The sequence below is a fragment of the Dendropsophus ebraccatus genome, chromosome 10 (assembly GCF_027789765.1).
Source record: "Dendropsophus ebraccatus isolate aDenEbr1 chromosome 10, aDenEbr1.pat, whole genome shotgun sequence".
Classification (NCBI taxonomy): Eukaryota; Metazoa; Chordata; class Amphibia; order Anura; family Hylidae; genus Dendropsophus; species Dendropsophus ebraccatus.
This window is the reverse complement of record NC_091463.1, coordinates 28,381,207-28,401,851: the sequence shown is the minus strand read 5'-3', so window position 1 is coordinate 28,401,851 and position 20,645 is coordinate 28,381,207. Positions and strand designations below refer to the sequence as shown.

General features: G+C 45.5%; 1 protein-coding gene across 1 annotated transcript in view; it reads left to right on the top strand.

The window, feature by feature from the left end:
- Positions 1 to 3,182: 3,182 nt before the first annotated feature.
- The window catches only part of PSMB7 (proteasome 20S subunit beta 7), a 54,372-nt gene continuing 36,909 nt past the window's right edge, over positions 3,183 to 20,645 (top strand). Inside the window, exons 1-5 of the mRNA XM_069943872.1 lie at positions 3,183 to 3,291; positions 5,512 to 5,605; positions 7,986 to 8,083; positions 13,231 to 13,371; positions 16,921 to 17,036. Of these exons, the coding sequence (XP_069799973.1) occupies positions 3,230 to 3,291; positions 5,512 to 5,605; positions 7,986 to 8,083; positions 13,231 to 13,371; positions 16,921 to 17,036 (511 nt within the window). The 5' untranslated portion in view covers positions 3,183 to 3,229. The remainder of the gene's footprint in view (positions 3,292 to 5,511; positions 5,606 to 7,985; positions 8,084 to 13,230; positions 13,372 to 16,920; positions 17,037 to 20,645) is intronic.

Below are 20,645 nucleotides of genomic sequence, written 5' to 3'. Positions count from 1 at the left end.
TTGTGGTGCCTAGGTCCCGCTCCCACTTATGCATGTAGGCATGCTACGGGGGGCCCGTCGGGAAGAGTAAGCGGTAAATGTCTGAGATGAGTCCTTTAGAGGACGCACCCCGGAGGCAGCACAGTTCTAACTGGTTAGGGTGAGGGCAGGTTAAGGATCCCAGACGGGATTGGAAGAGGTCCCTAATCTGTATGTAGGAGAAGAAGGTGCGTTGTGGTAGGCCGTATTTGTCTTGCAAAGTTGAAAAGTCTGGGAATGTCCTGGTGATGGGGTTGACCAGGTCGTAGAACCGGAACAAGCCCGCGGTGGACCAAGGCTGGGCCATAGAAGAAGTTATACTAACAGGGAAGTCAGGAGTGAAGAGAAAAGGTTCTAGTGGAGAGGAAGGGGCAGAAAGGCCAAATTTAGTGCGGCACTGGGACCAAATAGACATGACAAAGGTCATGGTGGCCAGGAGAGCGGAATCAGGGAGGGCTCATTTAGGTGCCCAGAGGAGGGCAAGGACGGACGGAAGGACGCCCAGGAAGGTATGGTGCGCAAGTGTGCAGCCAAATAGTACCGTGATATATCAGGGAGCGAGAGCCCACCTCTATAGAGCGGCGAAGTAAGGACCGAGAGGGGGATTCTGTGACGTCCCTCCTTCCACCAGAATCTGAGGAAAAGGGCCTGGACACCTCGAAGGACGGGGTGGGGGACCATTACAGGTAGGGTCTCGAAGAGATAAATAAATTTGGGAAGGATGGCCTTTTTTATCGTGTTAATGCGACCTATGAGAGAGATGGGGAGATGAGTCCATGAGTTCAGTAGCTTAGAAACTTCAGTAATTAAAGGAGTGAAATTAGCTTGGAATAGGAGGGAGTACGAGGGTGTGAGTTTGACCCCGAGGTACATAAGGGAGGAGCATTGCCACGTGTATGTCAAAATGGATTTGTAACACCTGCAGATGTGGGTATGGGGCCATAGAAATCAATGAGTCTGCGTGTGTAAAATGAGGTGTGACATAATGTCACATGATTCATCGGAATATAAAAATCTTTAGGATCTAACTTGCACCAAATAATAGGCTAATGTGCACATTTGGGTCTATTATACAGTAAGAAACCAGACACTTTCTAGAGCAAAATAGAAAGTTTATTAATTCCAATCTCATTTCTAGGTCAATAAGAAGGACATGTAGGGGGCAAAGAGGGACAGAGGGGCCTGGGTCAAAAGTAGGGACTGTCCCTCCAAAAGAGGGACACTTGGGAGGTATACATAGTGCGTGCAACCACTATTGGATCCAAGGTAGGTTGCATGCATTACTGTCTTATTTAATTTAAATCACCAGAACTGAGCACACTAGTACTCTGAGTGTGAACGGAAACTTATTGGATTTAGTAAAAGAAAAGGAGTTGTTTACTAAAGCAAGCAACAGATTAACACATAGTAAGTAGTACACTGGCAGTCCTGCAGTTTAAATGAGCACTGATAAAGAAGATCTGTGTTTCTTTAAAGAGGCAAATGTAAAGAATCACAGAGGGCAGGGGGTGGTGGGAACATAACAAAAAAAGGTATACTTACCCATCCCTGTGCCCCCATAGCACCAACGCTCACTGTCAGCCTCTCCTTCTATAGCTCCCAGTCCAGTGATGTCATGGCCCAGCTCAGAAATGTCTGCTAAGCTAATCAATGTATCATTCAAGTATTCTGCCAGGTCATTACAGCACAGGAAGCTAGGAGATACGGGAAATTGGAGGGTGACAGAGAGCGGTGGTGCTGCAGGGACACAGGGATGGGTAAGGGTATGTTCACACTGATTAAAACAGGCAGAATTCAGCGGCGGAGCCCCCTGCTGCGGAATCCCATCTGCCTCAGTGTCTCTATGGGATAGCTTGCACACCTCCACTCCCGCCTCTGTCCACATGTCAATTCTTTGAGTGGAGAGCAACAGAAGTGGAGGCACTCAAGTCATCCCATAGAGACACTGTGTGATACTGAGGCAGGCGGGAATTCCGCCTGTTTTAAGGGTGGGTTCATACTGAGAAATTCTCGCAGATTATGTCCGCAGAAATCCGCAGTATGTCTGCGCGCCTTTCTGCCGGCTCCATAGACACCATTCTATGGGCCGGCGTATTCTGCTATCCGCCGAAATAAGTGACATGTCACATCTTTCGGCGGATAGCGGAATACGCCAGCCAATAGAATGGTGTCTGTGGAGCCGGCGGAAAGGCGCTCGGCTGTGCGCGCGGACAGCCGATGGAATTCTGCAGTTTATCCGCGAGAATTCCGTAGTGTGAACCCGCCCTTACTCAGTGTAAATGGTCCCTTGATTATTATGTTCCCACCACCCTGTGTCCTCTGTGATATTTTACATTTGCCCAGAGCATATTACACAGCTCAATTACTGTGTGGGTAGCACCACATAATTGATCGCTGGATTGTTTGTGCAGTCCTTTACTCTCACCATAATCGGCTGCATACTCCTTATTACTGAGAATATACACTATGACAATGGTTTTTAAACCTGCCTAAAAGATGCGATCAGCCATGGCTTGTCTGCTGATCGCTGGGTCTATTACAACATAACCTATGTAATAAGGCCTTCACATTTAAATGGGTTAAGCTGAACCAAAAAAAACATAGCCACTTTCTTCTAGAAACAGTGCCACACCTGTCCACAGGTTGAGTGTGGTATTACAACGCAGTTCCATTCACTTCAATAGAATTGGGCAGCAATAAACTGCACAAACAAGAATAGTGCTGTTTTTAGGGAGAAACAGCTAGGTTCTGCATAACCCCTTTAAAGTTTCCCGATCTGACACTGGACATGGTGCAATGCTGCTGTGGACTATGTTTAGTTGCTATAGGCAACTGCTTCACCTTGTCTAGGCTTTGAAGACTTTTTTTTCACCAAGATGACATAAAAAAATTACAACTTTATTGATATAAAACAATTGGTTTAAAAAAATTTGAGAACAGAGGACTAATATGACAGTTCTTTATCACCAATTTATTAGTATTAGCAGGAGAACCACTGTTGACTACAATTCCCATGATCCCCAACCGCAGTTATAGACAGGCAGTAAGATGCAGTGCATGATGGGAGTTGAAGTTCTTCAGTGTCTGATGAAGCAGCAGCAGCAGCGGCTGTGACTCTGCATTTGTATGAACTTTATTTAGCTAAACAGCAGGACAGGATGTTATCACGCTTGTTCTCCCGGCACCGGAAGTCATTGTATACTCAGCAGAGATGGCGGCCGTGACTGTGCGCTCCGCTCCTGTCGGTGGTTTTGAGTTCGGGAACTGCAGGAGGTGAGAGCCGGTGAGGGGAGGGGGTGGCCGGTACCGAGGCTCCGGTCCTGTTATACACACGTTTGTGGCCGTATACTGAGGAGGAGAGGACGGGGCCGACTGCTGACAGGCTGCACGGGGGACTCAGGGCTATCACACCGGCAACACAGGCAGGCGCAGCGTGACCGGGGGCGGCGTGCGGGGTAACCGGCAGCAGGGGGGCAATGGCCGGTGGATGAAGTAGAGGGGGATGGCGGAGTTTATCCTATACACAGGGCCGGGCTCTATAAGTATCCAGGGCACAATGGAGGGGACAAGTGTGCAGGGGGGCATGAGCAAGGATCCGGGAGGGGGGGGTAGGGGGCATGAGCATGGATCCAGGGGGGGGGGGCATGAGCATGGATCCAGGGGGGGGGGAGCATGAGCATGGATCCAGGGGGGGGGGGGGGGCATGAGCATGGATCCAGGGGGGGGGGGCATGAGCATGGATCCAGGGGGGGGGGCATGAGCATGGATCCAGGGGGGGGGGCATGAGCATGGATCCAGGGGGGGGCATGAGCATGGATCCAGGGGGGGGGGGCATGAGCATGGATCCAGGGGGGGGCATGAGCATGGATCCAGGGGCAGCTCGGGGGGAAGCAACAAGTATGCGGGGGCAGCACGGGGGAAGCAACAAGTATCCGGGGGCAGTGGGGGCCTGAAGAGGTGACTATGGCACTGGGCTGTCAGATCCTTGGGCTGAGAGCAGGAGTTTCCTTAAAGGGAGACTGAACTCACAATCTGCCCTCCCAAACCACTTTTACCCCACTTAAAGTGACTGTACCACCAGGCCCAGGCTGAAGCACTGGAGGCGGGCCGACCCACCCTTAGTGGGAGGAAACCCCCGCCCCTCTATGATAGGGTTCCATTGATTCTAATGGAGTCACGTCATGGAGGGGCTGGAGTTTCTTCCCACTAAGGGTGGGTCGGCCCGCCTCCAGTGCTTCAGCCTGGGCCTGGTGGTACAGTCACTTTAAGTACCATTAGCTCTTTCACATGGAGCGGTTTTAGTGGCTTTTTTTTTTTTTACTGAACATAATCTGTGGTGCCACCATCAGGAGGAATCCCTTCCACAAGCCTCGTCCAGGTCGGAGACCTCTTTCTCTGCAAGGATATTCCAAACATAGCTGGGCCTGTTATTCATGTAAAGATCAAATTACTAATCGGACTGTGTCATGGTTTCTGCTATACTGAACGAAAATGACACCTTCTGGAGGAATAATCAAGGAACAGTGTTAGTGTACCCATCATGATGCCCGTTGCCAGCTCAGCCGTGAGTTTCTCTGTTAATCCAGAAGTTTGGGTCATCTTGGATACCAACACGCAATGAGTCTGTGGTGCGTGTGACCCCCGTTGGTATCCGAGCCAAACTTCCGAATTGAAAGAAGAGCTCACTGCTGATATGACAGTGGGCATCATGATGGATATACTTTAAGGCCAGGTTCTGACTACATAAGTTCTGTAGTAATCACGGCCATTGTAACAACGGCCGTGGTTACTATGGAACTTACGAAGTGCTGCCGCCTTAGGAATCCCGGCCGGAGTGTATACACTCCGGCCGGGATCCCAAGCGACGCCGCAAGAAACTGACATGTCAGTTTTCTGTGGCAACTATTCACTGAATAGCGGCCACAGAAAACCCTGTCAGCTCACACAATGGAGCATGCGGCTCCGGCCGCATGCTCCATTGTGTGCAGCGGGGAATTCAGATGCGCCCGCATCCGAGTTCAGTGGCTGTAAAGATCATTTGGCCGGTACTGCAGTAATGGCTGGGAAGATCTTCTCAGACACTGGCCGTTCCGTGACCTGGCCGGTTTCTTACAGAGGGTGAACATAGCCTCACACTGTTCAGGTATTATCTCTCCAGGACATGCATAAATATAGAAGGTGTTACCTTTGTACTTGCTAAAGGGGACCTATCATTTAAACAAACTTCTGACATGTCATAGCAGCTTGATAGGTCAGCATAGATCGGGGTCTGCGTGCTTATGTCCCTTCATTCGATTGATCAGTTGGCGTCATCATATGGAACACGACCGAAACAAATGTTTGTTTAAATGATAGGTACCCTTTAAAGGGAAATTAACACCTCAGAATTCCCTTGAAAATTTTGGTTGAGAACAGAATTGTTTTGAGAACCGAGATGCCACTGTAGATCCATGGAAATATTTCTTACATGTATTTCTGTTCATTAAACCATAGAAATGCCCTTCTAGAAAAGGAAATTACACAGAAAGGGCACAAGCTTCCTGCAGCTCGCAAAACCGGAACCACAATCGCAGGAGTGGTGTTCAAGGTAAGACACTGAGTAGGCTGTCCACACCACTTGATAATGTTTCCATCCAACTTCCCCCTAGAATGGCAAGTAAAGGGTTATTCTATAGTCTAGTTAAAAAAATGCTGCAGTAATATAACATTGTTTATATGTCTGCTGCCCCAGTTCTGAAACCTAACTCCACTTGTCATATGTATCCGGAAGCCTCTCCCCTATTATGTCCTCAGGACAGTTCTGGGTTGAGCAGTTGCTCAGTACTAAAATTCCCAGAATGCATTGCCTTCCCTCAGATTTCCATCACAGCCCTTCTACTCTGCTCACTTCCCTCCTACAGCGTATGCCAGTTCCTCACCTCACCCTCTCTCCAGCTGTTGCAAAACCATAATTCCCATCATGCCCGGAAAGCTAAAGCTTTGGATTTGGCTGTCCAGGCATGAGGGAAAATGTAGTATTGCAACAGCTGAAGGGCAGAAGTTTGGAGACTCATGCTGTAGGCTATCTCTCCACATAGCAAGTTTGCAAAAGCTGCTGAATAATTCCCTGTCTGCTTCTCTACCTGCGGCATTGCCCAGTGCTGAAGGTTGGCATTGGTCACATTAAAGGGGTACTCCAGCGGGGGAGTACTTTTTCGCTGGGATCGGGGATGAGGTGCCTGAGGGAAAAGACGTCCACTCACTTCCCCGCTTCCAGCTGCGGGTCCCGCATCGCGGTGCTCCGGTGCCCGGTTCCCGACCGCTTCCTGGTGTCTGACGCGGGCCCGAGACATCTCAGGTCCGCTCAGCCAGTCAGTGAAGGAGGCGGGATCCGTTTCAAGTCCGCTCAGATCCCGCCTCCTTCACTGACTGGCTCAGTGGACCTGAGACGTCATGTCTCGGGCCCGCATCAGACACCAGGAAGCGGCCGGGCACCGGAGCACCCCAAGCGGGACCCGCCGCTGGAACCGGGGAGGTGAGTGGACGTCTTTTCCCTCAGCCACCTTGTCTCCGGTCCCAGCGAAAAAGTGTCCCCCCAAATGAATGTGAAAAACACTTGAGTTTAGACATGTTATAGGGTAACTGCAGTGTAGAGGAGTGGTCTGATGTCTCCTGTAAGCGAGCGCCGATCTGCTAGATCGGACCTTGCTTACCGAGCCTAGCATTAGCCATGTCCGTGTAGCCCTTGCCCCTAAACTATATATGTTTCCTGTCCATGGTCCTGTTGTTCTTCTGTGCTCTACTCACTTCCTGGAGCTGCCATGGGTCTCTGAACTGACAGGCCACTCAGCCAATCACTGGCCAGGGCTGCCGTGGCCAGTGATTGGCTGAGTGGCCTGTCAGTTCAGAGATTTACTCTGTAGCTACAGTGGCAGCTCTGTGAAGCGAGTAGAGGGCAGAAGAACACCAGGACTGTGGACAGGTAATGTATACAGTTTTTTATAGTCAGCTGCCCATAGCTATTACACGTAGTGATGCACGGTCAGCACCCTATGATTTTAGGTCAGGACCAAAAGACACAATCAGCAGATGATCGTTGTCTTTTTTACACACAGCGATAATTGGCTGAATCGGCGTGATTATCGCTCTGTGTATTAGAGCCCATAGTCACACCTAGGCCCTGGTGCCTGAGCAGATACAGATGATGACACAAGTATTAGGAATAGCCAGGGCTGTGGAGTCGGCAAGCCGCATCTCCAACTCTGACTCCTGAATTTTATCAGGACCGACTCAGACTCCTGCTCCTTCATAAATGGCCGGTCAGATACCAGGGGAGTTATTTATCACACTGGCTCAGCAGCTTCTCCCTAATGTCTTACATAATCATGGGGCACTGATGAAAAACACACAATCTTCTCCCAGAGAGAAAACACCACACTGAGTACAGAGGTTACTGCTACACTACTTATGTCTTCTCCTCCTCCTCCTCCTCCTCCTCCTCCTGTCTGTTACACAGGATATTTTCATATTACACTACTGCTCACATCCAGGAAGAGAACAGCACAGATCTCCCCCCACACAATGGACTCTTCCAGCTCCGAAACAAGCTGCCAAATAGTGACCGACAACTTTTCCCTAACCACCCTTATCTAATAGGGACAGGGAATGTTGCTCATAAAATATATTGATGAGCAAAACTTAAAAAAAAAAATGAAAAAGTTTCTGTCAAAAATCAACTCTAAATATTTTAAAGATTTTTCCTAAAGCTGGAGTCGGTACATTTTTTTCCAACTCCAGACAAAACTACCTTTGACTCCACAGCCCTGGGAATAGCACGTCATTTTTTTCTCTCCCCCCCCCCCCCCCCCCCCCCCCCAAAGGCTGATAGAGATATATTTTTTTTTTCTACACCTATGTTAGACTCCTTGGTTGTGAGCTGTAGCCTGTGTATTATGAATAATTTCCAATGCTTCTCCTTTTCTCTTTAGGATGGTATTGTGCTTGGAGCTGATACCAGAGCCACAGAAGGCATGGTGGTAGCTGACAAGAACTGTTCTAAGATCCACTACATAGCTCCCAATGTCTAGTAAGTATAATGTATGGTACTAATTCTGCTAATGGATGTCAAGATAAAACTATTATTTTTTTTAAAGAAAATATATCATAAAAATTCCATGGGTGTTAATGTCAAGATGGGGTAATACTTGTTCTCTGACTCCTCCACTCTGACCCTATATAGCTTTGCCTACCTGTCTTAATTGGGTACTAAAATCACCACTAATCAATTTGTTTTGTGTGTTTGTGGATATCTTCCTGTATTAGATAACAACTATGCTCCCTGTGCTACAGCTGTCAGCTGTGCATTTCAATCCTCACATCGTGCTCTCTCCCACAGCACAACACTGCCAGTTTCCTGCATTGTTCTCATGCATTGTCTCTGTATAGCGGAGGAGCCAGCGAGTTGGGGACAATACCACACTCAAAATAAAAGAACACTATAATAAAGGGAACCAATTATGTTAAAAATGGCTATTAAGCTGAGAAGGTGTGATAAATCACTCAGCACACTTCCCATACATGTCCTTATATCCCCCGTCCCTGCAAAGGAAAACTTATAATCTTACTTTATAGATTGGCGCGCTGCATGGTTATCACCCCAAGTAGTCATGTGGGCGGTGGGCTGTGGGAAGGTAGTCATGGTCCTCTGGCCGAATCGGGATGTAATCACGCCCCTCTGGCCGTGACTCAAACTCCAGTGAAGCTGTGATGTCCTCCAGAGGTGTGCTGTAGCGTACGCCGGCGTGCCGACGTTCTTATTGCGCCGCACGTGCATAGGCGTTGTGATGAGAGCGTCAACGCACCGCCAGATGCTACAGCACCATTTCTGGAGGACATCAAAGTTTCACTCACGCCCAGAGAGGCGTGATTACATCCCGAACCGCCCAGAGCACCATGATTACCTTCCCACAGCCCACCGCCCAGATGACTACTAAAAGTAAGATTATAAGTTTTCCTTTGCAGGGACGGGGGATATAAGGACATGTATGGGAAGTGTGCTGAGTGATTTTTCAGCACACCTCCTGAGCTTATTAGCCATTTTAAACGTGATTGGTTCCCTTGAAGTTGTATGCTTAGGGGTGATACTTTCTGGGAAGATTTGAGATCCTGGAAAACCCTTTAACACATTGCGATTCATCCTGTTGATGTCTCTGTTCTTTATGGTGCAAAATTTGTATTCATTTCAAAGCTCCTACAGGTAATACATTACTTTATAACACAACAATTTATCAGAGAAGCGAAAGAGAAAGTCATGAAACTTTTGAGGGACTTGGTCCTGAACTGGTTAAAGGAAATCTTTCAGCACCTGGGCTGGTCCCAATGCAATGAATATGCAAGCCAAACAGGGAGGTGGCAGTAGTGGTGAGGCGTGGCGAAGTGCAGTCACCTTTCACTGTATTGCTGTACAGAACTTTTTTTTTTTTCCAGCAGCCCTGTACTTAAAAAGCAGTTTTAAGCTCTCCCCCTGTCTTCATTGTTCTCTATGGAGAGGGGAGGGGTGGAGGGAGATAAGGCACCAAAACAGGACAAAGAGTTAATTTACAGCTTCATCACCGGGCTATCTCCTCTGAGGTCAGCACTGACCTCTCTGACGTCTGAACAGCGGGTTTCAAACAGTTCCAGCTGTGTAATCCTTTGTTCTCTGCTGGCAACTAATCTCCCTCCTCTCTCCAGTGAATGAGAGAGAGGAGGGGGGGGGGGACCTGAGGAAAGTTATTTTGAATGCAGAGAATGGCATATTTGCCTAATAAACCTAATTAAAAAGTTTCTTAAAATTACCTGTACTATTGATTTGTACAAAAACAAATGAAACAGTAGCACTTTAAGCTGCATGCACATATCCATGTCCGTTTTTACAGTTCGGAAATACTGATCAAGGAATCTTTCAGGAAGCTTCAGAAATCCATCAATATTTCATCACCCCAAAAACTGAAGAGAAAAAAAGACACACCTGCTGCAGTGCACCTCTTCAGCATGTCTTTTCTGCTCCATTCCTGCTCTGCTCATATGCTGGAGTGATGGGGGATCGCCCCCCCCCCCCCTCTAACGATGTGGTCGCGGAGGAGCGATCCCCGCATCTGATCCCGGCCTGGGTTTGTGCCGTAATAGCGCTGATCCCAGTACGGCATTCTATTGTTTTTGGCTGCAGCAGCCAAAAGCAATAGAATGCCTATTTCATTGATCTATGCAGTATAACTATACTGCATAGATCTCTATGAGAGATCAGTGTACTTATACTAGAAGTCCCCCAGGGGGGAATAATGCTAACCCCAGGGGGGAATAACGTGTGCTCGAGTCCATCCAAACCCGATCGTTTGGCATTTGATTAGCGGTGGCTGCTGAAGTTGGATAAAGCCCTAAGGCTATGTTGAAATCATGGATATAATCATTGGCCGTATTCATGTTTTCCAGACAACTTTAGAGCTTTATCCAACTCCAGCAGCCCCCGCTAATCAAATGCCGAACAATCAGGTTCAGATGGACTCGAGCGTGCTCAAGGTTCGCTCATCTTTAATAAAAACAAACATGTTTGGTATCGCCGCGTGCGTAATCGCCTGAACTATTTATTTCATTCCTGATCTCGCACGGTGAACGGCGTCAGCGCACAAAAATTCCAAAGTGCAAAATTGCGCATTTTTGGTCGCATCAAATTCAGAAAGATTGAAATAAAAAGTTGCATTTGCGCAATCATGGCGCAAAAATTACACCTCACACAGCCCCATAGACCAAAGGATAAAAGCGCTATAAGCATGGGAATAGAGCGATTTTAAGGAACATATATTTTTTAAAAAAGGTTTTAATTTTTTAAAAGCCATCTAATAAGTTATACAAGTTACATATCGTTGTAATCTTACCGACTTGAACCAAGGTACTACTCTTAAACCAAGGTATCACTGTAATGTATTACTAAGTAGCCATCTGGGTATTACAAGTTGAGGGTGTGTCCCTGCTCTTTGTCAGATTTTGCACTTACACCATTTACTGTTCCAGATCAGGAATGCAATAATTTAACCCCTTAGCGACCCATGACGTACCTGGTACATCATGGTGCCGCCGGGACCCTGCTCTGAACGGCACCGCTCCCGGCTGCAATTTGCAGCCGGGGAGCGCCTCTACTAGCCGGCGCGGGTCCCGTTGCCGTGCTGGCAAACTAAGCACCTGACAGCTGTATTAAAGGGCTTCAGACCCCACGTCCCTGGTGTCTAGTGGGACGGATCTCCGTTCTTCTGCCTGTGCGGACCTCAGCGTCGTAATGACGCTGATCCCGACTCGGCAATAGATTGCTGTTGCCTGCAGCAGGCCAAAGCAATCTATGACTGATCTAATCGATCTTTGCTGTGTATATACACAGCATTGATCTCTATGACAGATCAGTGCTGTGTATATACAAGTCCCCCAGGGGGACTTCTAGTTACAGTAAAAGTAAAAAAGTGTTTTTGTTAATAAAAAAAAATCCCCTCCCCTAATAAGTCTTTTTATAAATATAAATTAATAAACAAATAAGCATATTTGGTATCGCTGCGCACGTAATCGCCTGAACTATTAATTTATCACATTCCTGATCTCGCACGGTAAACGGCGTCAGCGCAAAAAATTCCAAAGTGCAAAATTGCTCATTTTTGGTCGCATCAAATCCAGAAAATGTAATAAAAAGTGATCAAAAAGTCTTATATGCGCAATCAAAGTACCGATAGAAAGATCACATCATAGCGCAAAAAATGACACCGGACACAGCCCCATAGACCAAAGGATAGAAGCGTTATAAGCCTGGGAATGGAGCGATTTTAAGGAACATATATTTATTAACAATGGTTTGAATTTTTTACAAGCCATCAGATAATATAAAAGTTATACATGTTACATATTGTTGTAATCGTAAAAACTTGAACATGCATAACAAGTCAGTTTTACCATAGGGCGAACGGCGTAAATGCAAAACTCCCCGAAATAAAAAAAAAATTCGTTTTTTTTTTTTTTTCAATTTGACAGCGCAAATGATTTTTTTTTCGGTTTTGCAGCATATTTTATGGAAAAATAATGCCTGTCATTACAAAGTACAACTGGTTTTGCAAAAAATAAGCGCTCATATACGTCTCTAGGTGAAAAAATGCAATCGCTATGGACTTTTAAACATAAAATGGAAAAAGCAAAGGAGCAAAAACAAAAATTGGCTTTGACATTAAGGGGTTAATTGTCCAGGCAATTTTGCATGTAGCGATGCCAAATATGTTTGGTTTTTCAAATATTTTATTTACAAAATGGTAAAAAGGGATAATTTTAGATTTTTGATATGGGATGGGATTTTTTAAAACTTTTTGTCGAGAAACTCCAGAGGCCTCACAGAGCCCTTGGGTTGGATGGACATTAGATCGTCTCCCCACGATCTCGCTGCAAGCATCCGATTCTGACACTGGACCACCAATGACCGGTATCCCAAGCCATTTAAATGCCGTTGTCAATTTTGACAGCAGCATTTGAATGGTTAAAATACCAGCATGGATGATTGATCCATGCTGGCTATCAGCCACAGTCCTCTGCTTCTATCTGGGGAGCTGTGGGGTCATAAGCACTCTCTGTACCCTCTTACCAACAGCATGACGTGTATACTTGTCATCAGTCATTGAGAGGTTAAAGGACAACTCTGGCGCAAAGGTTAAAAAAAAAAAAAAAAGCAAACTCCATTTCTATACTCGCCCTCACTCCTGGGTCTATCTCTGTCCGAATATCCTGACGATTGCTGGTCCACAGAGCTCCCGTAGGCAGCATCTTCTCTCTGGCATTTCCTTCCTCTTTGGCCGGCAGCATCAGATGAGTGACAGCTTGCTCAGCCAATTGGAGCTGAGCATACTGTCAGTCATCTGCTGACGTCTCACAGTGGGACCGACCCGTTGTGAAGATGTCATCGACACAAAATGGTGCCAGCCGTGGTTGTTAGGGATCAGGTATGTATTCGTTTTAATGATGAAATTACCAGCCCTTAGGGAATTATAACATAGACATTGATGGGACCTGATGGTCACCATATCCACCTTCACGATTATATGTTCATTTTATTACTCAAAAGCATCCAAAGATCTATGTATCTCCATAGTAACATAGTACATACAGATCCTTTGCGGTATGTTTTCACGCTAAAGGCGTTTTCTTTAACCTGTTGGTGTGTTTGTCTTTTAGCTGTTGTGGTGCTGGAACAGCAGCGGACACAGAAATGACAACCCAGATGATCTCTTCCAACATGGAGCTGCACTCCTTGTCCACAGGACGTTTACCCAGAGTAGCGACCGCTAACCGAATGCTTAAGCAGATGCTGTTCAGGTAATTAGATGGCCAGGTGGCTCAAACCAGTTCTTTGGGTCTAGGAACATGGCTTTGGTGTTACTAGGGTAATGTGACACTTGTGAGTGTCGTGATTCACTTAGAGGTATTCCCCTTTCTCTCTCACTTTGACTCCCATAATGTCCATAACTATTTGGGGAGTACAGTTGTTTTTCCTTAGCTTTTCTTTCCTTTAAATTGCCAAGCATCAAGCCCAATTCCTGAACTGTGTAGATTGCTGTTGTAGAACTGCAGATTATAATGAAAACCAGCCATTTGTCTGACCCACATGTTTACATGAAATAAAAAAAAAAGTTATGCCCAGGGATTGGTTGTTTGAAAATGAAACATGCTTACCTCTCTGGCTGCCGCCATTATCTTACCGCTCCATGCCGCTGGTCAGCTGTTTCTGGGTCCTGGGGCCATGGCTTTGCAGGCCTACCCAGCCAATCAGTTACTGAGGTGGGTCAGTGCTGCAACCAATCATTTCCTAGGTGGGCCTAAACGTCATGGTCCTAGGACCTGGGAGCAGCTAAATGATGGAGGGCAGGAGCCAGGGTGGTAAGTGTTGTTTTCAAATTATCCCTGCCGGGTTTGTGCGTCTCCGCTGTCTGTGTAGATCCCCTTAGAATAGCTCCTATTAGTTTGCTATACGTTCTAAAAAAAAGTATAGTTTTACTCAGTGTAAATGGGCCCTTACATAGAATACTTAAGCTGTATTTTTTTTTAATGTTACCTGCAATTACTTGTTACCAATGTTTCATGAACTAAATTATTGGTTACATCACAGGGTATTTTTGCATACTTTTCTCACGGTGCAATGAGTGTGACCATTGTGGAGAGGACCAGGCATTGCCATGTTCTTGTGACCCAGGCACAATTTATTTTGACGCCAAGGCAAAAGGCATAAGACTGTCTTTATCTGTATGGTGTTATTGTCCACCAAAAATGTATTGATCATTTGATTTCTGGTTGCTTTGTAGCTATTTAAAGGGAAACCTACATTTGAAAACTTTTTAGCAGTTATTTCTTCAGAAATATATATCGAATTAGACTATGCACTTTGGGGCCGAGGAACGCCCCAGTGCCCCAAAATCAGTGTTTGCTCATTTATCGGCCGATCTCTGACTTTTTCAAGGATAGACTACCTGCTAAATGAGTTTTCCTAGGAAAACTAAATGCAGATTATTGGCTGATGGAAAAGGACCCAATGTTAAAAGTAGTCTCTCCCTATTCGTGTGTTGGTCACTTTATTGGTAGTCGTCAAGCGGCGTGGACTAAGCAGGATGTAACAATGTCAGCGTGACGAAAGCCTGTACAAGTAGCACTTCATAAAGTGTCTGGTTGACAACGAGTGGGGAGAAAAGCTTAGACCCCACTGAACAGAAGACAATATTCACACTGCGTTGACAAATGATATTGTTTCCAATTCTCTGGGCTCCGTCCTGTCAGCCATTGTTCTAAAGCTTTACTTTACAGGAATGCGAAGTTGTCTGCGCCCGAGATTGAATTGCTTCTCATTGTGTTCATTTGTCTGACAAGGAAAAGCAAGCAGGAGAGAGGCTCTGCATGGCAGCTCCACCATGAAATATTTATACCAATCGTAGCAGCGGAACAGTTTAATTCTGCAAGGAATTTTCAGCAGCTCTAGGCAGACACCATACATCACCGCGTGAAAGCAAATAGGAGAGTGTACATCATTTTAAAGTTTTAAGGAAAGGAGATCTGGGTTTCTGCCTCTGGCTTAGTGTCAAGCATCAGACTCTCGCAAATCAATTACAGTGGACTCCTTTAGTTTTAGCAAGTTTTGTAAAAAGGTGTCAAATAAAAGGGAGCTTTGTGCCGTTTACACAGCTCAGAAATCCGCTTTATAAAGACAAAGCTCCCGTCTCATTTAGTCAGCAGGGCTGTCGGTGTGTATCTTTATACACGATCTAACGTTACAGCTGACAAATAGCAGCAGGTAAAGTTGTTGGGTGATGTAACCCTTGCCCTGACGGTCGCATGCTGGGAGTTGTAGTTTGCAGGAGCTGTAAAGAGCGCGGACTTTCAGCTGCAGACTGTCAGGGCTTGCCGGGAGGTGTAGTTATAAAACTTTGGTGAGACGCAGGATGTCATGCATGCCGGGAGGCCACAGATTGGGGTCTCATTTTCAGTTTTGCATACTATATAGTTAATAGCCCAGCCCTAGATGTAGAGCTTCGTATTGGGGATCCCTTTTTCCAGTCATAGACTACTAATAGATATATCATTTTACTTTTGTTATACTAAATTTCCTTGTGGTTGTGCAACAAATTGAACAGTTGCTGCCAGGCGGCTCAAACATTTCACAATTGCTGGTCCTAGCGACAGGGTACCCTGTGATCATGGGGTTGTCCAAGCAGAAAGGATAGGAGTACATGATCGCATCTTGCACCCAAAATATTTTTCGCAACTTGCTGTCGCACAGCTTTATTGCCGTCCAAGCAAAATGGCAGAAAAGCGCAAGTAGGTTGCAGTGGCTTGTGACTTGATATGGATGGATTTTTTTTGGACTGTCAAGTGCAGTGTGTTGCCTCATTTACACGTCAATTCTTTGAACGGGAGGGCTCGTGTGCCTCTCCGCTCAAAGAGATTAAAGCCAGGGTCCGCGTGGGGTGGGGGTGTTCCGCACAGAATCTTGGTGCCGATTCCCTAGTGTGAATGGGGCCTTACACAGAATAAGCAGAGATTTCAGTCAACAAATTACAAGTTATGGTGCCTTCACACACACCAGATCTGCAGCAGATTTGATGCTGCAGATTTGATGCTGTGTTCAGTTATTTAGATTTATTCTGCTGCAGATCTGCTATGGATCCGCATCAGAAAATACGCTGCGATACGGTGTGTATGAAGCTACCCTTATACAGAATCTTTTCCCACAATCTGCTCTATAACATGATGTTCATAGCTTTGATAACATTGTCCTGGTGACTGGTTCCCTTTAGAGCAGGGATGGGGGACCTTCGGCCCTCCAGCTGTTGCAAAACTACAATCCCTTTCATACCTGGACAGCCGAAGCTAAAGCTAAGGCATGATGGGAATTGTAGTTTTGCAACAGCTGGAGGGCCGAAGGTCCCCCATCTCTGCTTTAAAGCTCTCTTTAATGTGTGCGCCATCATTGGGGGTCTCTGTACGGAGAGCCCTCCTGTTCCCGCTCCGCAGCACTGAGAGCTGATTGGACACTAGCTCTGTCCATTATAGCTTACGCAGGTTAATACTGTAATCTGTTTATACTATAGGACACACTTTCCTGGGTATTTCTAAGTTGCAGAGTGTTTGGTTGGAATTCTGTTTCTACTATTTGTGGTCACAGATATCATTGTTGAAATAGGATCTATCTATCTTACAGCAACATTCACCTAAATCAACACTAGTAGACCTCATTTTAAGAGTACGTTGTATGGTTGGTGTTGTGTATCCAGTATGTATTACAGCAGTATCCCATCAGGTACTATCATAGAAAGTAATAGTGAAAGTCGTGGATGACATGGAATTTCTATACAATGTATATTTTCTATTTTCTAACAGGTACCAAGGCTACATTGGGGCTGCTCTTGTATTAGGTGGAGTGGATTGTTCGGGCCCCCATCTGTACAGCATATATCCCCATGGGTCTACTGATAAGCTTCCTTATGTTACAATGGGTAAGTACATGGTCACATTAAATCTATGGAATACTGTATTCTGCAGATAACATTTTATCCTTACATTGAGCTTGCATTGGTCTTGCAAGAGGTATCCTCATCTTAAACAATTATTGCAACGTATTGCATATCCACAGTAAATTCATGATAAGTGGGGGAGCTGCAATGTCTATATGCTGAAGAAAGTTCATTGCAGGATTCATAAGCTTCAAAGGAGATGTGGGAATTGCATAGCTACAACTCCCATCATGTTCTGACAGCTGAATACTGTTAATTCTTTCTCGAACAGCTGCAAAGCCTCAGGTTGGGGAGAACTGTACATAATGCATTTGGCCATCAGGCTTTGCTGTACCCCGTCTATCCACTAGGTGATGCTGTTGCACAACTTAAGTCATTATTTTTAAGTCTTGCTGTGACTTACTGTTACTACTGTTGTGGTGATCCGAGTAAATCAGCATAAATATAACAATCATTCCGATCAGTCATACATATGATAGTTATTCTAATATTATTTACCTTACATAATGTATAAAGAGAAGAAACCTGTGATAACAGTTTGGGTAGCTTTTTCTATATAGGTTTCATTATCGGAGGAGGGATCCTACTAAAACGTTCTTGAGTTTATACAGGTTTCGGCCTTGTAAACTATAATGTTCTATATATATTATATATATAATGTTTTAAAAATGCTGGTAAAATTACGTAAAATCGCGTTTTCCTATGGGAGCTTAAGAGGAAAAACCCTAAATGCACAATACTACAGACTACATTACATTCCAAAAATCTAATAGTCCTCATAGTAAACATAAATAAATGTCATTATGCAACTGCCCGGGATCCTTGAAGACGTGAAGCGCTGCTGTTCTGAATTTGGTAGGACACACAGGCATCATCTTTAAACAGATAATTGGGTATAGGAGATGTGCTGTGTAAGGTGGCGGGATGATGGAAGGATGTGGCACCATAGAAAACGCTGATGCCAGCGAGGTGCCCTGTCATTAATGAAGGAGAGTTATAATTAGTCTTCTGGACGCTTCTCTCCTTCACACAGCATTTTTTTCCCTCTTCTATATTTGCTTATCCAATATAAATTCAGAAGAAACTTCTGATGCTTTGGTGGAAAAGATTATTTGCATTATTTCCAGAACCTTGAGCAGTCGGGTTGATGGTTAAGGGAAGTTTGGAACCAGCAGTGTTGATGCCCTATAGCTGGCCATACACACAGAATACCTGTCGGCTATATAACACTTTCTCTCCATCTCTTTCTCAAAGATGGCTGACAGTTCACTAGTTTGGAAAGCTGGTAACAGCTTATCTCCCTGGGAACAAAAGGATCAGACATGTTGGAGGCCAACATGTATGATCCTTCTATCCTCTGACATTCCATGTTGGGGGAGAGTGAGCAGGCAATTGATGGCTGTCCTTTGGCTGGACAGCCATCAGGGTGGTCCGGACATCTGCCGATACCTAGCTCAGCTTCCCCTACCAGGGAGATGAGGTGAATTAATGATGCTGGCCACACGCATTACATATGTGTCTGCCAAACCCATGTATTTTGGATGGCTGTCCATCTGATGTGTATGGGGGTCTCCCAACACCCCCAAAAGCAAATGTTGGAGGACAGAAGAATTTAGTGCATTGAAATTTAGTTGACCAATTTATTTGTTCTTGGGGCGACAACATACGCATGCTCTGCCTAGTACGTAGGTATATAGGGGGGATTGGAAGAAATCGTAGTTAGTGAAACAGTAACGTGTGATTTAACTTAAAAACGGAAGCTCCTTGTGAGACTGCTCCGGATTCCGTACAGTGCAGACCGATAGGAGATGCTCAGTGAGGAGCCAGAGTCTATAGTGCACAAATGTTATGTGTCTATTGTCTGTACAATCTGAGAATCTGACACAGTTTTATACATGGTCCAGTAAAGGATAAGTATTACTACAGCTTATTACATTACTAGAAGTTAGTTATAAATAAAAAAAATCATTGTCCTGCATAATGCTGCGTTTACACGGAACGATTATCGTGCGAATTTGCACGATAACGATCGAATTCGAACGATAATCGTAGGTGTAAATGCAGCGAACGACGAGCGAGAAATCGTTCATTTTGATCTTTTAACATGTTCTTAAATCGTCGGTCGCAAAAAAATTCACAGATTTAAACTTTTTTTCCTATGTGCGAGATAGGCTTAAGTGATCGCAAAACGAATTTTCTGTACCATATATCGTTCCATCTAAACGCTGATTGTTAAAAAAAAAAAAATTGTTACTTCGAAATCGTTAATCGTACGATCGGGCGAATTATTTTTTTTACCACCTTTGCACTTATTGGTGCATTACATCACATGACCAGAGGGGGCACTGCCGCTTCATAAGTGCCATGATTCCTAGAATGATTGTGCAAGCAGGACGTGTATTTCAAGTAATGTTTTCATTTTAATTATTTTCTCAAAGGCACAAGTCCGAAAACTCTATTATGTTGCATTGATAAGGGCCAAAATATTAATCACTTTGAGTGTGCAGTTTTTTCCCCCCCATCTTCTGCAGTGTTACTTCCACAGTAGCGAAATGCATGTATCCCCATATTAGACACAGATGGGGCAGATAGCTCATACATCATACACCGCCCACAATCTGCAACAAGACCTTCCATTGCATATTTTGACCCCCCCCTTTCTAGGCGTTGGGGAAAACATACAACAAATCCTCAGAATGCTAATTTAGTTTGCGGAGACGTCCACCGTCCAGTGTGTTCTGTGTCCTATAGCCATTAGGTAGGGCCTAAGTGTGCAGCGGCAGTCCTCTTGTGTATTATTCACTCCGTTTTCACCATGCATAGACTGTTTCTCTGCACCTACACCATCAGTGCATGACCCAAGAAATAGACTGATGTAAGAACGTTTTCACAAGTTTCTATGGTAACATGATGCCGCTCCAGCGTGTGTGAGAATAGTAGTGTGGCGGAGCCCTGGGCCCTGTGAGCGGATCACAGCGAGGTCAGTATCACAAGTATCTAGACCTGCTCTGCTCTTCTGGGGGAGTCAGAAAAATTCTGATAGGGATATTCTAGTCTCCCCCCCCCCCCCCCCTCCAATGAAGTATATGCTAGGCTCTGTTCATTTTATGCATTACTATTATCTGCCTATATTGTGCAGTGTTGGAGGATCCAGTGACTCATTTTAAACCGGTAGGTCCATATCCACATAAGGAAAATAGCAACACTTAACCACTAAATTCCCTGTAGGGAACCTCTGCAAAACACATCCAGGTCAGGCGGCATAGACAGTGATAGAAAATGCGGAGACTCTACATGTCTGCAAATGTAGTCGTTCCAGTTCTCTAAAATAGTTGTAGACAATATAGTGCCCCCCCACCACCACCACGGTCATTTTGGAGAAGGGGTGCAGATGTCCCTGTATGGGTGTGGGGGATCCCTGCTGATGCTGGGAATGAAGACAACACAGGGCTGCTTTTTCATGCCATTCCCTAGACAGATGGGTGGCCGGACACCACTGTGCAAGAAAAACTGAGAAGCTAACCCTGCGTCCCCCTAATTCTCAGCTACAGTGGGGGGTGGGGGGGTGGTCTGACATCAGGGCTAATAAAG